This window comes from Lepidochelys olivacea, assembly GCF_965140295.1.
Source record: "Lepidochelys olivacea isolate rLepOli2 genome assembly, chromosome: 1".
In the NCBI taxonomy this organism is placed as follows: domain Eukaryota; kingdom Metazoa; phylum Chordata; order Testudines; family Cheloniidae; genus Lepidochelys; species Lepidochelys olivacea.
The window spans coordinates 12814182-12829724 of record NC_140411.1 but is presented as its reverse complement, the minus strand read 5'-3'; the positions used below and the strand labels follow the sequence as shown (position 1 = coordinate 12829724).

At 56.9% G+C, this 15543-nt stretch overlaps 1 protein-coding gene across 2 annotated transcripts; it reads right to left on the bottom strand.

Annotated features, from left to right (window-relative positions):
• Positions 1 to 6222: 6222 nt before the first annotated feature.
• Positions 6223 to 15338, bottom strand: LOC311517936 (sialidase-3-like). Of its 2 annotated transcripts, none has more exons than XM_084623260.1 (4): positions 14047 to 15338; positions 13051 to 13183; positions 12390 to 12620; positions 6223 to 11556 (listed from the first exon to the last, which is right to left on the bottom strand). In XM_084623260.1, exons 3-4 carry the CDS (start codon positions 12591 to 12593, stop codon positions 10468 to 10470), a joined length of 1293 nt encoding a protein of 430 aa, XP_084479386.1. In that variant the 5' UTR covers positions 12594 to 12620; positions 13051 to 13183; positions 14047 to 15338; the 3' UTR covers positions 6223 to 10467. The 2 variants fall into 2 exon arrangements, with proteins under 2 accessions (XP_084479386.1, XP_084479387.1); XM_084623261.1 differs by having other exon boundaries at positions 14314 to 15338.
• Positions 15339 to 15543: the final 205 nt, after the last annotated feature.

Sequence of the window (15543 nt, the reverse complement as noted above, 5' to 3'; positions counted from 1 at the left end):
TGGGGACTAGAACTCACAGCCTCCTGCTCCAAAAGCTCAACACCCTACCATCAAGCTAAAGAAAAACCTGTTAACAACACAGACTGACATAGTTGAACAATTCCTATTCCATCCATTAGCAGGCAATAGTGATATACACACACATACTATCCAGCTCACTACACTCCTAATACCTTGCACGTAACATCTCCCATCTGAGGCGCTCATAGCAATTTACAAGCTTGAATGAATTCAATCTCACACCTACCACCCCCAGAATGCAGCAGGTAAGTAGTATTAGCCTTATTTTACAGATAAGGCAGAAAGGATTAGAAATATCAGGATGCTGCTTTTGCTGGAGAACTCTTTGGAGGTCTGAGATGTGGACTGAGATCTTCCCAAGTCCTTAACTGAAAGGGCAGAGTGCTGAATCTTTAACAAAGAGAACTTTTCTCCTCCATGGATCTCGGGCATTTGAGTTAACTGGTTATTAACAAAACCAAACAGGCTGAATAAAAATCATTGCCCCTCTCAATCTCTTTTATGCCACTGTGATGGCAGGAACCTAGTAGGTTCTCCAGTTGTCCATAGTAGTTTACCCCACCATAGCTAGGATGGTCTGGGGAGTTTGGGTTGGATGGAAACAGCGAGATTGTAGCTGTTCAGCTGGAAGGCCCAAATGTCTGACTCAGTGTGGGGAGGGGGTCATCAAATTTATTTGAACCACCCTGAAGTACTTACAGTAACTCCTCGCTTAACGTAGTAGTTATGTTCCTGAAAAATGCGACTTTAAGTGAAATTATGTTAAGCAAATCCAATTTCCCCATAAAAATTAATGTAAATGGGGGGGTTAGGTTCCAGGGGAAAAATTTCACCAGACAAAAGACTATATTTTACACACACACACACACACACACACACACACACACACACACACACACACACACAGAGTATACGTTTTAAACAAACAATTTAATACTGTAGACAGCTATGATGACTGTGAAGCTTGGTTGAGGTGGTGAAGTCAGAGAATGGAAGAGGGGGGGATATTTCCCAGCGAATGCCTTACTGCTAAATGATGAACTAGCACTTGGCTGAGCCCTCAAGGGTTAACACATTGTTAATGTAGCCTCACGCTCTGCAAGGCAGCATGAACGGAGGAAGGGGAGACAGCATGGCAGAGATAGACAGAGATACACACTGTGTGTGAGAGAGAGAGACACGCATTGCCCCTTTAAGTACACTGACCTCACTCTAAGTACATTGCCTTTTTAAGTAGATCAGCAAGTTGAGACAGCAGGTGCTGCCAACCAGGGCCGGTGCAAGGATGCTTTGCGCCCTAGGCGAAACTTCCACCTTGCACCCCCCCACAGCCCTGAGGCGCCCCCCATGGCAGCTCCCGGCCTCCCTGAGCCGCCCCCTCTGCAGCAGCCCCCTCTCCCCTCGGGGAGCCATGAGGCAACTCCCCTCGGCCCGGGGAGCCGCGCGGCAACTCCCCACCCCAGCTCACTTCTGCTCCGCCTCCTCCCTGAGCATGCCGCTGCCACCGCTTCTCCCGCCTCCCAGGCTTGTGGCGCCAATCAGCAGTTTGGTGCCGCAAGCCTGGGAGGGAGAGAGCAGAACGGGGCGGCGTGCTCAGAGGAGGCGGCGGAGCAGAGGTGAGCTGGGGCAGGGAGCGGCTCCCCTGTGCACAGCCCCCTCCCCCCCGTTACTTGCTGCAGGCGGCCCTCCCCACACCCCGCTGCCCCAGCTCACCTCCGCTCCACCACCTCCCCGGAGCGTGCTTTTGGCGGCCCCCAACCACTTGCCGCCCTAGGCAGCCACCTAGTTCACCTAGTGGTTGCACCGGCCCTGCTGCCAACAAGCTCCCTCCGTCCTGAGCCCTGTCGTGTCCTCCTCTGCTCTGTGGCGATGGGGGGGGCAGGAGGGGAACACTCTGTCATTAGCACCCCTCTCCGCCCACCCACCCCCACCTTGCCCAGCCAGCAGGAGTCTCGGGGAGCAGCCTGAACTGCCTGGCACTTGATAGCCTGCTGGGTGGCTACCGCACAGGGAACTTAGGGGAGCGGGCAGCTGATAGGGGGGCTGCCGGCCCACTCTGGTTCCAAGCCCCCACCAGCTAATGGGTTGCTCTTCCTGCAAGCAGTGGACAAAGCAGGCGGCTGCCAAATGACCAGTTGTCACGGCATGTGGGGGAGTCCAGGCCCTGCATCCCTCTTCCTGGGATTCACTGAGACTCTCAGCCAGCCAGTGAAGCAGAAGGTTTATTGGACAACAGGAACACAGTCCAAAACAGAGGTTGTGGGTACAACCAGGACCCCTCAGTCAAGTGCTTCTGGGGGAGCAGGGAGCTTAGACCCCAGCCCTGAGGTTCCCTGCATTCCTCCACCCAGCCCCAAACTGAAACTAAACCCCCGCAGCAGGCTCCCTGCTGCAGCCTGTCTTCACATTCCTGGGCCAAGGTGTTACCTCTTCTTCCCCCCCCCCTCCGGCTCAGGTCTCCCATCCCCAGGGCACATTCCCAGGTCAACACTCCCCTCTCCCTGCTGCGTCACATCTCTTCCCCCTTCGAGACTGAACTGAGTGGGGTCACACTGACCAGTGACCTGGGGACGTTCGGGGCCCCCTCTCCGGGACAGCGCGTCCGCTATCATGTTGGCACTTCCCTTCACGTGGACCACATCCATGTCGTAATCCTGCAGGAGCAGGCTCCATCTCAGGAGTTTGGCGTTGGTTCCTTTCATCTGGTGCAGCCAGGTCAGGGGAGAGTGGTCGGTGTACATGGTGAAGTGTCGCCCGAAGAGCTAGGGCTCTAGTTTCTTGAGGGCCCTCACCTTGGCCAGGCACTCTTTCTCGATGGCCACGTAGTGTTGCTCCCAGGCTCAGGTACATGATGGGGTGTCTCTCCCCCTTTTCATCCTCCTGCATTAACACCGCCCCCAGTCCCGTGTCAGAGGCGTCGGTGAACACCACAAAGGGCTTGTCAAAGTCTGGGTTTGCCAGAACTGGGCCACTGATCAGAGCCTCCTTCAGCGCCCGGAAAGCCTCCTGGCACTGCTCGGTCCAGACCACCTTGTCTGGCTTCCCCTTCTTGCATAGCTCAGTGATGGGCGTGGCTATGGCGCTAAAGTGGGGCACAAATCTTCGGTAGTATCCAGCCATCCCAAAAAAGGCTTGGACCTGCTTTTTGGTGTGGGGAGCGGGCCAGTCTCTGATCACTTCCACCTTGGCTGGTTCCGGCTTTAGGCAGCCGCTCCCCACCCGATGGCCCAGGTAAGATACTTCAGCCATCCCCACCTTGCACTTCTCCACTTTTACAGTCAGCCCAGCCCCCTGTAGTCGGTTCAGCACTTGTCTAACCTGGGACACATGGTCCTCCCAGGTCTGGCTAAAGACACAGATGTCATCAATATACGCCCCGGCAAAACTCTCCATCCCCCTCAGTAGCTGGTCCACTAGGCGCTGGAAGGTGGCCGGCGCTCCCTTGGGGCCGAAAGGCAGGGTCAGGAACTCATAGAGCCCCAGAGGGGTGATAAAGGCCGATTTCAGCCGGGCATCTGCACCCAGCGGCACTTGCCAGTAGCCCTTTGTAAGGTCCATGGTGGTAAGGTACCGAGCTCCTCCCAGCTTGCCTAGGAGCTCGTCCAGCCTGGGCATGGGGTAGGCATCAGATACAGTGATGGCATTGAGCTTCCGATAGTCCACACAGAACCGGACCGACCCATCCTTTTTGGGGACCAGCACCACCGGCGAGGCCCAAGGGCTGGCAGATAGCTGGATCACCCCCAAAGCCAGCATGTCCCGGACCTCTCTTTCCAGGTCCTGAGCAGTTTTCCCTGTGACTCAGAAGGGGGAGCATCTTATCGGCGGGTGCGACCCTGTCTGCACCCGGTGGACAGTCAGATTAGTGCGTCCAGGCTGGCTGGAAAACAGCTGTCGGTACGGATGCAGCACCCCCCTGACCTCAGCTTGCTGGGCAGGGGTTAGCCGATCCGAGAGGGGAATTGTTTCCAGGGGGCAACCAGCTCTGGTCCCAGGGAATAGATCTACTAAAGGGTCATCTCCCTGCTCCTCCCACTGTCCACACACGGCCAACACATTCCCCCTGGCATAATATGGCTTCATCATATTCACATGGTACACCCAGCGGTGGTGCGCCCGGTTCGACAGCTCCACCACATAGTTTACCTCATTGAGCTGCTTGACAACCTTGAAAGGGCCCTCCCAGGTGGCCTGTAGTTTGTTCTTTCTCACGGGGATGAGAACCATCACCTGATCCCCGGTGGCGTAGGCACGGGCCCTCGCCGTGCAGTCATACCAGACCTTCTGCTTCCTCTGGGCTCTGGCCAGATTCTCCCTGGCCAGGCCCATGAGTTCAGCCAGTCTCTCTCGGAAGATCAGGACATACTCCACCACTGACTCTCCATCGGGAGTGGCCTTCCCCTCCCACTCATCTCTCATCAGGTCCAGGGGGCCCCTCACCCTCCTTCCATATAACAGTTCGAAAGGCGAAAATCCGGTAGACTCCTGGGGCACCTCCCTGTACGCGAACAGCAGGTGAGGTAAGTACTTGTCCCAATCCTGCGGGGGCTGGTTCATAAAGGTTTTCAGCATCATCTTTAGCGTCCCGTTAAACCTCTCCACCAGCCCATTGGACTGGGGGTGATAAGCTGAGGCCTAGTCGTGCCAGACCCCACATTTCTCCCACAAGCACCGGAGCAGGGCCGACATGAAGTTGGACCCTTGGTCTGTCAAGGCTTCCTTGGGGAACCCCACTCGGCTGAAAATGGTCACGAGCGCATCTGCCACGGTGTCTGCTTCAATGGAAGCTAAGGGCACTGCCTCGGGGTAGCGGGTGGCGAAATCTACCACCACCAGAATGTGTTTCTTCCCCGACCGGGTCGTCTTGCTGAGAGGCCCCACGATGTCCATGGCCACCTTCTGGAAAGGCTCCTCTATGATGGGCAAAGGTCTCAAAGCCGCTTTCCCCTTGTCCCAGGCCTTCCCCACCCTCTGACAGGGGTCACTGGATCGGCAATACTGCTGGACCGTGGTAATGACCCCGGGCCAGTAAAAGTTCTGTAGCAACCTCTGCCAGGTGTGCCAGATTCCCTGGTGCCCTGAGAGGGAGATGTCATGGGCCAGGTACAGTAGCTTGTGGCGATACTTCTGGGGGACCACCAGCTGCCTCCTGATCCCACAGGACTCCACTTCCCCTGGGGGAGCCCATTCTCGGTACAGGAACCCCTTCTCCCACAGGAACCTCTCCTGGCAGCCTCTCCTCATGGTCCGTCCCACACTGAGGTCGGCCAGGTCCCTGAGCTTCCGCAAGGAGGGATCTTTCCTCAACTCGGCCTGGAACTCAGCGGCTGGGGAAGGGATGGGGCCCGGTTCCCCCGCAGTGGCCAGGTCTGAGGCCTCCGCCTCTCTGAGCCGTGCCCCTCGGCTCTCCCTCCCCACCAGGATAGCATCCTGCGCCTCCGGTGTGGTACCCTCCCCAAGGTCAGGGCGCAGTGCCCATCGCCGGCTCTGGCTGCGGGTCACAACCAGGGCAGTCTGGGGCTTGCTTGGCCAGTCCTCTAGGTCTCCCCCCATCAAAACCTCAGTGGGCAAATGGTGGTGTACATCTCGGGGGCCAGCCCAAACTCACGGAGCAGGGCCTGTTTGAACAGTTCATAGTCCCCTGCCTCCGCCACGTCACACGTTAGAAGGGAGCATTGCGCAACTTTAAACGAGCATGTTCCCTAATTGTTCAGCAACGTAAGGTTAACCAGGACACGGTTAAATGAGGAGTTTCTGTACTTAGTCCTTAATCATCTACTGCTGGGTTAGAGGTTGTAAGTTTCAGCCCTTAAATACATACCTGCTAAGGCCCCATTTCTGGTAGGGTACATCTGATTTCATCCCCTGGGTGGTCTGGCTGAGTCTCCCCGTCCCTCTGCTCTGCCGTGTTGGGAACAGGAGACAAGCAGAAGGACTGAGAAACCAGCACAGTTGGCTCACCCAACCAGCAGCTCCAGCTCGAGATGCCTTGCTCCAGGTGCAATTATCACAGCCCGTTCTCAGTTCCACGCAGCCCAACTTCCGCAGCGAATCAGCTGAAGAGCCAGAATTAGAGCCCAGGCCTCCTGCCTTCCCATCCCACGCTCTGACCCCAGGACAACTCAGCCTCCGAACTGAACGTAGCTGCTGCCACCCTGCAGCAGTTACACAAGCAGGACCACCCCATGAGGGATACAGGCATTAGTGGAGAGCTTTATTAATACCCACTCTTTTGGAGATCAGTGGTGTAACTGTATCGTATGTAAGGCCTTTTGTTTTAGACAGTTACAGGCTCAAGCAATATCTTTGCATGACGCAGAAAAGCATTCAGACAGACCCCGAGCCCTCATTTGAGAGAGAGGCCAGTTTTTGGCACAAATCAAGGCGTGCTTTAATAGAAGAACATCTGTTAATACTGCTGTGCAGCCCCAGCCTGCAGCCACTGTGTTCAGTGGGGTTGGGAATCATGTGTTGCTTTCATCTGCTAACATCCAGCTCAGATTACACCATCCCTCCTCCTCTTTTGCAAGGGAGGGCTCGACCCTGCATTCGCTCGAGCAGGCATTCAAAGCACCAGGGGCCTGACGCCAACAACCCTCTTTGTGGAGACGAATATAAAATATGGGCCTTGTTCTCACTTTAGGTGCAAAGAGGCTGCACATTCCGTTTGTTAAAGGAGACGAGGAATAAATAAAACAAGCACAGCCAACACAGACCCATGCAGAGAAAGATCCTTACTAATGAACCATGGCCACGTACAGATAGAGGCGCCAGGGGCTACCATTGTGCATCAGATCTGGATGCACCAGCAGCAACCACGCACCCTGGCCTCATCAGCAGAGAGGATTTAACGCCTTGTGACTCTAGGTGAATAGCTGTGATAGTTGCTGGGACCAACCACTGGAGGGAGACATGGTTACATCCTCTCAGCCAGTGGATGGACAGTCAGCAGTTTGAGTTTCTAAAATTAAAGCTCCGTTCAATGTATACAAATAGGTTTTGCGTGCTGCTACCCAGCACAGGAACAGCTGAGGCTGGGAGCAGGGCCATGGCTCTGGGTGGGGGGACATGGATGGGGTAAGGAGGCTGAACCACAGCTGGGGGTGAAGCCCCAGGCTCAGGGCCCGGAGAGGACCCCGAATGTGGGGCTGGAAGCAGAGCCCCGAGGCACGGGGCTGGCAGCCAGGACGCCGGGCGCAGGGCCAGAAGTGGAGCTCCATGTAAAACTTGGGGGTGCTACAGCACCCCCTAGTTCCTGCACCTATGAATTGATGTGATTCTAACCAGCTGGGGGCAGTGGTGGCCATTAAGCATTTCCATTGGAAGGGCATAAGAATTTTAGCACAGGCCCATGGCGCACCCACCCTGACAAAACAGTTGTCACGACGCCGCGGAAATTATTACACTCGGTCGTTGAGCCAGCATCTGCTCATTACTGACTTAACCAGTGTTACGAATTACACCTGGTAGGACACGCACACAAGTGCTGCGAATTACACCTGGTAGGTCACGCACAGTCCGAATCTAGGCTGAGGCACAGAAATAAAGTCCACAACTGCAGAGTTCCCAAAAAACACTAAACTTATTACGCTCGAGCGTGGTGCCCCCCTGCTAGCCAGGAGGGGACCCTGAATGCAGATTATACAAAGGTTATATACCTTTTAGCAAAGCATGTTGCCCTCATGCATCCGGAACCTTAGCCAATAAACAAACCCTTGTCTTATCTACCACCTATCCCTGCTTGGTGCATTCCTCGTGCTATACCAGTTATGTTAATTACACAGCATGGTCCTAAAGCCATGCATCAGTAACTTTTATTATCAGGATGGGAGGCCTCACATCAAGGCCAAGAGACAGGGAGTTAGAGACTGACAAAAACCAGATACTGGGAGTCAAGGCAGGCTGGAGACAAGGAGGAGGATTTTCACAGGGATTCAGTATTTAAGGATTGCTCCTCCTGGTGTATGATGTGCTGGCATTTAAACAATGGTGGGCCCCAAACCAAAATGGAGTCACATGTGCTAACTTTTCCTTAACACCAGACATCACTGGGTCAAGCAGACTCGGGGGCCAGATTCACCGACACTCTCCAGCTGTCCTGGGCTGCCGGAGACATGCAAATTGGCCAGTGGGGAATGAGTGAATCTAGCCCTTTACATTCCGTAGTCACTCTCTTGCTGAAGGTGTTTCATGGCAAGGGACCCAGACAATGCAGTGAGCGATCAGTGCCATTACAGAACTGGTGGCAGTTGCTACAAACAGAGAACCGATAAAAAAAAATAAGAAACAAAAGCCAATTCATCATCAGGTGATTAAAGGGATTTTCACAGGGCAGCAAAGATCCTGCAGGGACGGATTTCAAAATAATTGGCCTGATTTTCATCTCGCTTATGCCTGGGATTTCCATCAGCTTCTATGAAACTGTCATTTACACCAGAGCAAGTGAGATCAGAATCAGGCCTGCTAGCTCACCAAGAAAGATTTGGGGCTAGATCCTAGAAACACAGGTAGCTTTACTTGTGTGAGGAGTCCCATTGAAGTCAATGGCACTTACTCATGTGAGTAGAGTTAAGCAGGTGGATGAGTGTTTGCAGGTTCTGCCTCTGTAAAGGCTAGATATGTACTGCTTGGCTAAGTGCTGACTAAGGGTGAGGGGGGGAGAAGAAATAAGGTAGCTGCTTATAAATATGTAATACTATTACTTACTGATTTTCCAGTAGCATCAAGAGGCCCTAACTGAGATCAGGGCCCCATTTGTTATACAGACACATGGTAAGAGACAGGCTGTGCTCCAAAGAGCTGACAGTTTAAACAGACATGACAAAGGGTGGGAGGGAAACTGAGTCAAAGAGAAGCAAAGTGACCTGACCAAGGTCACCCAGGAGTTCAGCAACAGAGCCAGGAACAGACTTCAGGTCCCCCAAGTCTCAGTCCAGCACCATAGATGCTACACCACAGGGCTTTCTATAACTATTTTCAGGAGGGAGAGCCACAGGCTAACCTGGGGTCTCTGGCACACCAGTAACACAGCAGAGATGCTGCACAGCTTGGGGCTGACGTGCACAGACATGATGGGGAGTAGCGTTGGCGTCTGCCTCCAAGCTGGTGCCTGCTTGCTCCCCAGGGCAGAAGCGACACTGTGGTGTTGATTTATGAAGGGAGGGATGTGCATGCTCCTGGAGCAGTTTACAGAGCAAATGAACAAACAGCTCACTCGCCCACACATCAGGTACATCGGGACTCGCCCAAGGAGAGGAAATACTTGAACAACTTCTCCAGCTGACACTGCAAAGCATGCTTTAAGGAAGCTGCTTGGATTGTTCCCTGAACTGAGAAATGGCCAAGATGCTAAACTACTACTCCTGCAAACATGGGATCTTCAGTGACCACGTGTGGTCACGTTCTTAGTATCTCCTTTAATAAGACAGCACCGGTGTTCTCTCTAACTTTTCCCACCCATGTGTGGAATGAATTTTGTCATGTGTCACACATCACCTCCATATTGGTGCACATAACAAAATTCATGTGGTGGAGGTGGGCCGAGGGGTTCAGAGTGTAGAAGGGGGCTCAGGGCTGGGGCAGAGGGTCGGGGTGCAGGGACGCCAGATGGGGGTGCGGCTTCTGGGATGGGGCCAGGGGTGAGGGGTTTGGGGTACAGGCTGCCCTGGGGCTACAGTGGGGAGAGAGGACTCCCCCTAGCTCTCTCTCCTCACAGCAGCACCTGGGCTGGGGAGAGAGGTGCCTCTCCCCACTGCAGCAGGTCTGGGGCTGGGTTGGGTCTGGGAGAAGGGCATCCCTCCCACCAGCCACGGCAAGTCCGGGCTGAGTTGGGGCCAGAGGAGGGGTGGCCCGGCCACGGCAGGTCCCAGCCGGGCGAGATCCACGAGTGCCTGTGGGACACTCAACAGGCTGCTGCACGGCTGCGCAGCTAACGGGGAACTTAGGACAGCACCCCCAGCAGCAAAGCACATTTCTCCCTCCCCTTCCCTGCACCCAGAGTGAGTTCTCTTTTGTTGTAGTACAATTCTTAATGGACGGGCAGTCTCAGCAGAGGGACCAAGGATCGACAGGTCTGTGGAGTACGGACTGAGCAGTCCTCTCTCTGGGCCAGACCCTCAGTTGGTGTAACCTGTGGAGCTGATTTACACCAGCAGGCGTTCTGGCCCCTGGCGGTGGTGCATCTGGCTCAGGGTGCTGGTACATCAGTAGGACGGCACCGGAGAGGCTGGCAGGGCTGCCCGGGCTGTGGCCAAGTTCTCAATCTCAGATGGAGCGACGGATGCTTTGCTCCTCTACAAACCAGGCCCCGGACCTTGAAGTCCTGGACCTTGAACCAGAGACACCCGAAAGAAGAGGCTGCTTTCGGAAGCCCACGCCTCATGGGGTGGGGATCTTCCGGGGGGAGTGAGCATGTGTCTCTCCCGCTTACTCCCCCGGAGGACACCGCTAGCTGGATTTTTGCTTTGTGTTAGGCTGCTGCTCTAGGGAGCGGGGGGAGCCTCTGCCCTTCTGGAGATCCTCAAAGCAGAAGAGCTGGAAGGCGATCTCCTCACATGCGTAATTCAACCCGCACTCAAACAAGCAGCCAAACAAGAGCACTGCTGGGACTTCCTGGCACACGGCCAGGTCCGAGTAACCACACGGCCCTTGGTACAGGAGCCAGGGGTGTCCCCACTTGGCCTCATTCAATGGGGAGCGGTTGAGGTAGATGCCCAGGTCAACCCGCTTGCATTTACCCGTCGGGTGGGAGTAAAGCAGCCATGACATGGTCCGTCTGCAGATATCGGAGGCGGCATTCCCGCTGTTCAATGGGCAGGTCATCTCGTGGGCTGGGGCGTCTAGCCCTTCTGCGCCATCCGCCTCCAGAAGCCCCGGTGTCGGTGTGAAGCTCACTACGCTGCCCTGGCAGCCGTCAGGCGGCTCACACAGCTTCTTGCATGAGGAGGGGCTCTCGAATGTCAGCCCCTGGTCTGTGCTGAGCGCAGCCACCCGGCATCGGTACGGGGTGCGGGCGTTGCAGTACAGGACGGGGTCACAGGCCTGGCCTGCCACCTCGGCCACCTGGCACTCCAACGTCTTCATGCCCTTAATCAGCTCGCCCTTGTGCCACAACTGCCCGCCGTCATCACTATAAAAGACCAAGGACCGGGGCTGGGTCCAGCAGGGCAGCGGCAGGCGGCAGCAGCGAGCGGTAATGTGGTAGACGTAAGCAGGGATCACCAGCCGCCCGGATCGGAGCTGCACCCCGTGCCCCGGCCCCACCGCAAACGTGGCCCAGTCCTTCAAGTCTTCCCCAATCACCTGCTCCGTCAGGTCCGTTACCGAGCTCCAGGTCCGGCCGGCGTCTCCGCTGCAGACGTAGCACAGCCGGGCGGCGTTCTGTCCAGTGCGGATCTGCCGTTGCTCTGAGATGCGCTGCCTCACGCAGATGAAGAACAGGAAGACGGTCTGACTCTTCTGCTCGTACACCGGGCAGGGGTTCATCGGGCGGTGAGCCGGTAACACTGCGCTCGTCAAGGGCTCCGTGGGCCCCCACTGCAGCGGGAGAGAGGGGGCAAGAACAGGTAGGTCAGAGGGGTAAGTGAGCAGGGTCCACTCCTCAGTACATCAGGATGACCATTCTGTACTGCCGCCTCAGGACTGGATGGGCCATGGAGCTCACACTTCGCCCCACCGCCACGGGGAGCTGATGAGTCCTCAGCACTTCTGAAAACCAAGCAGGTGCCAAAAAGGGGCTCTCAGAGCCTCATTTTAGGCTGTTGGTTCTGCCTTCCCCTAAGGGAGCAGGGGCTGGGCTGCAGCAGCTCCCCTGAGGGCTGCACTGGCTTCTGCTTTAGTGGCTTGGCTCTGCTTTTCCTCCCTGTGTGGATCCAGCCAGACACAAGCTGGCTGCAATTAGAGACAAGACACATGCCAAACACACAGTTGCTAGCTCCGTGGGACAGGGACTGTCACAATCCCAGCCAGTTCCCCGGGCTGGCCCGGCCCACCCTCCCTCTCCTGAGCTGCTCTCTTGGACGTTTACACTCCATTTGGAGCAAGCCTCCCAGCCCAGGTCAGCAGTAGGGTTGCCAGGCATCTTCCCCAATCATATTCCTTAGGGGTGCGATCCTGCAAGGTGGTGAGCAGCCTCAACTCCCTCCTCACTTCAAAATGCAGGTAAAGGCCCCCGGTACCTCATCGGAGCGCTCTGCCCCTCACAGGACCTAGCCCTGCCCGGTATCATTAGATACTGGGGGGTGAATAGCCTGGAGTGCAGATATCCAGGGAGAGGCAGCACCCCGGGAAGCGCTAATGCTGAGACACCTTGGGCTAAGAGCGGCAGCAAGCAAGGGGGGTCTCCAGGGAAACAACGCACAAGGAATTACCTCGACCGAAGTCCCTGTCTTCCGACCTTGTCTCAGCACCAGGTACTCAGCGTCCTCATCCTTGGCAGAGGAGCGCTTCTCCGTGAACGCCAGGAGCGTGTCTGTGGGGATATACAGCAGTGCGGGGACCCGATAGGTGACCCCACTCTGCGGATCCCGCTGGAAGAGAGTCACCTTCCCAGAGCTCATCGAAGCCTTGATCATGATGTCTCGACGTACCAGACACCTCAGCTGGGAGAGAAAAGGCATCAAGGGGGTTAAACCAATGCTAGCTCCAGAGTGTCTCTCAGCCGCAGAGCTACACCCACCTGCTCAGATAGGAAACATTACTGGGCTCCTTCTTTCCCCATCCCTGCCATAGACTCACTGCATCAGGCAACCAGCTCAGGGATCAGTGCTGCAAGGGGCTCAGTGCAGACTTAGCTCCTAATGATTTCAATGAGAACCAGATCCGGTCCTGATCCGCGAGGGGGGGCTAGGACACTGAGTTAGGGCCAAATTCTGCTCATTTATGCCAGAGAAATTTCTGGCTCTGGGTTTACATGAGCGTGACAGAGATCAGAACCCGGCCCCCACTGCCTCCAAGTGACAAACAGGGGCCTTCCTCCAAGCCCAGATTTTCCCAGCACCAGCCCAGCAGTAATGCAGTGCAGTAATTTACCGTCAGCAGGTGCCTGCCCCGCTGGAGGGGATCCCCGCAGCGCTGTCTCCAATGCAGACCGGCTCTGGAGTCTCCCTCCTGGCCTGGCTTTCTGCTCTTTCCAACGGGGAAGGGGGCAAACTAGACCAAGGAACTAGAAACAGCAAGAGAAGTGAAAGTAGAAGCTCTAACCTTGGCAGGGATTCAAGCCCTACTGAGCCGAGCTCAGCCCGTCCCCACCCCTGCAGACACTGCTTGGCCCAGGATTACTGCTAAAGAGACGTGCTACAGTGCCCCAACCCTCAAAAGGCCTCCACACTGTCTCCAGTCATGGCGAGTCCCCCCAACAGACCTGGCCCCCCGCCAGTCCCCATTGCGCGGAGTCCCGCCCCGCCCCATCAGACCTGCCCCCCCACTCCTCCATTGCGCCGCGTCCCCCCCGCCCCATCAGACCTGACCCCCCACTCCTCCATTGCGCCGCGTCCCCCCCCGCCCCATCAGACCTGCCCCCCCCACTCCTCCATTGCGCCGCGTCCCCCCCGCCCCATCAGACCTGCCCCCCACTCCTCCATTGCGCCGAGTCCCCCCCGCCCCATCAGACCTGCCCCCCCACTCCTCCATTGCGCCGCGTCCCCCCCGCCCCATCAGACCTGCCCCCCCACTCCTCCATTGCGCCGCGTCCCCCCCCGCCCCATCAGACCTGCCCCCCCACTCCTCCATTGCGCCGAGTCCCCCCCGCCCCATCAGACCTGCCCCCCCACTCCTCTATTGCGCCGAGTCCCCTCCCGCCCCATCAGACCTGCCCCCCACTCCTCCATTGCGCCGAGTCCCCCCCCGCCCCATCAGACCTGCCCCCCCACTCCTCCATTGCGCCGAGTCCCCCCCCGCCCCATCAGACCTGCCCCCCACTCCTCCATTGCGCCGCGTCCCCTCCCGCCCCATCAGACCTGCCCCCCCCACTCCTCCATTGCGCCGAGTCCCCCCCGCCCCATCAGACCTGCCCCCGCCGCCCCTCACCGCAGACTCTGCTCCGCACTCACGGCTCCGCGGGGCTCGGGCACCGCAGGGCGCGGGGAGCAGCAGGGCTCGGTCCCTGCCTGTCCCCGGCTCCCTCCGGCTCCCTCCTCCCACGGCCGGTGTGCAGCTGAATCGCTTCCCTCGGCACCGGAGGTAAAACCTAAGGTGCTCCCGTTAACTGCCCAGATCCTGGCTGGTGTAAAGCCCCGTGAACCGCGCGGTCCCAGGGGTGACCCCGGGCCAGTGCTCGGGCTCAGCCCTTCTCACCCAGCGAGCCCCAGCCCGGTCCCAGGCCAGCAAGGACCGCTGTGATCATGGAGCATGGCCTCCGCCGTCGGCCCGTTACCCTCCCTATTCGATATTTCCAGCTCTCACGGGGCTTCACAGCAGGGGTCAATCTCCTGGCCCTTCCCTGGGAGATCGATAGGAAAACGGAAGCAGGGAGCGGAACCGTGACCTGCCCCAGGTCTGGCAGTGAGTCAGGGGCAGAGCCCGGAATAGAACTCAGTCCTGGGGCTTGTGCTCTAACCATTAGCCCATACTGTTTCCAATCCCGTGTGCTGGATTTTCACGCATGGGCTTGGCCTCTCAGCTGCACAGAGAAAGCCCCAGCGCTGCTCTCCCCAGACAGGCAGGCTCCCACCGGCAGGCCACCACTTCTCTTCCCCCCATTATCCTGTAGCACCTCTCATTTCCACCCCTCAGTCTGTCCCTCCCTGATTCCCCGGCATCTGGCAGTCTTGCTCCGCCACCTAGTGGACCTTCTTCATGTTGAAGCACTTGGAGGAGAGGAAGGTGATCAGGAACAGTCAACATGGATTCACCAAGGGCAAGTCATGCCTGACCATCCTGATTGCCTTCTGTCACGGAGTCATCGGGCAATGCTCTGGAACTGCTCCATACGAAGCCAGTAAGGACTCTGGGGGAACGTGTTTCCTCTGGGAGCAGACTGTCTCCAGGGCAAGAAGCTTACACAGCTTTGACCTTCCTGAGTCTGACCTCGGAGCATTCAGCATCCCCTTCCACACTGTACACTTCCCACAGCGAGTCCGCACAGGCGGGGCTCCCGGGGAAGCCCGTGTGGGCCCTGCACCTCAACTCTGCAGTCAGATGTGACTCTCAGCCAACCAGTAAAACAGAAGGTTTATTAGACAACCGGAACACAGTCCAAAACACAGACCCAGGTCTGGTCCACACTCCCAAAGCTGCAGGCTTTAACCAAAAGCGACGGGGAACCAGCTGAGCAGTGGGGGACAGCAGAGCAGCAAACAGCAGGAGTTTGCCTGGGATCTGTGCTGGTGAGTATCTGGGTATCTGAGTGTGTGTTTGGTGAGAGGATCGGAGTGTTTGTAGTGAGGGCAGCTTGAAAGTTTGAGTGAGTGCTTGATTGGTTGGCTGAAAAGGGCGGGAATTGGGAGTGTTTGTTTCAGGTGAGCCTGGCTGTTTAAAAAAAGCTGGCGCTCCACAAACGGGTAGGGATAGGATACAGAGGGACCT

What these genes read in the sequence shown, in the direction of transcription:
- LOC311517936 (XM_084623260.1), bottom strand. Translation starts at nt 12,593, where the DNA reads ATGATCAAGGCTTCGATGAGCTCTGGGAAGGTGACTCTCTTCCAGCGG. An exon ending in AGACAGGGACTTCGGTCGAG is followed by an intron (nt 11,557 to 12,389) that starts GTAATTCCTTGT and finishes CTCCCGCTGCAG; the next exon opens with TGGGGGCCCACGGAGCCCTT.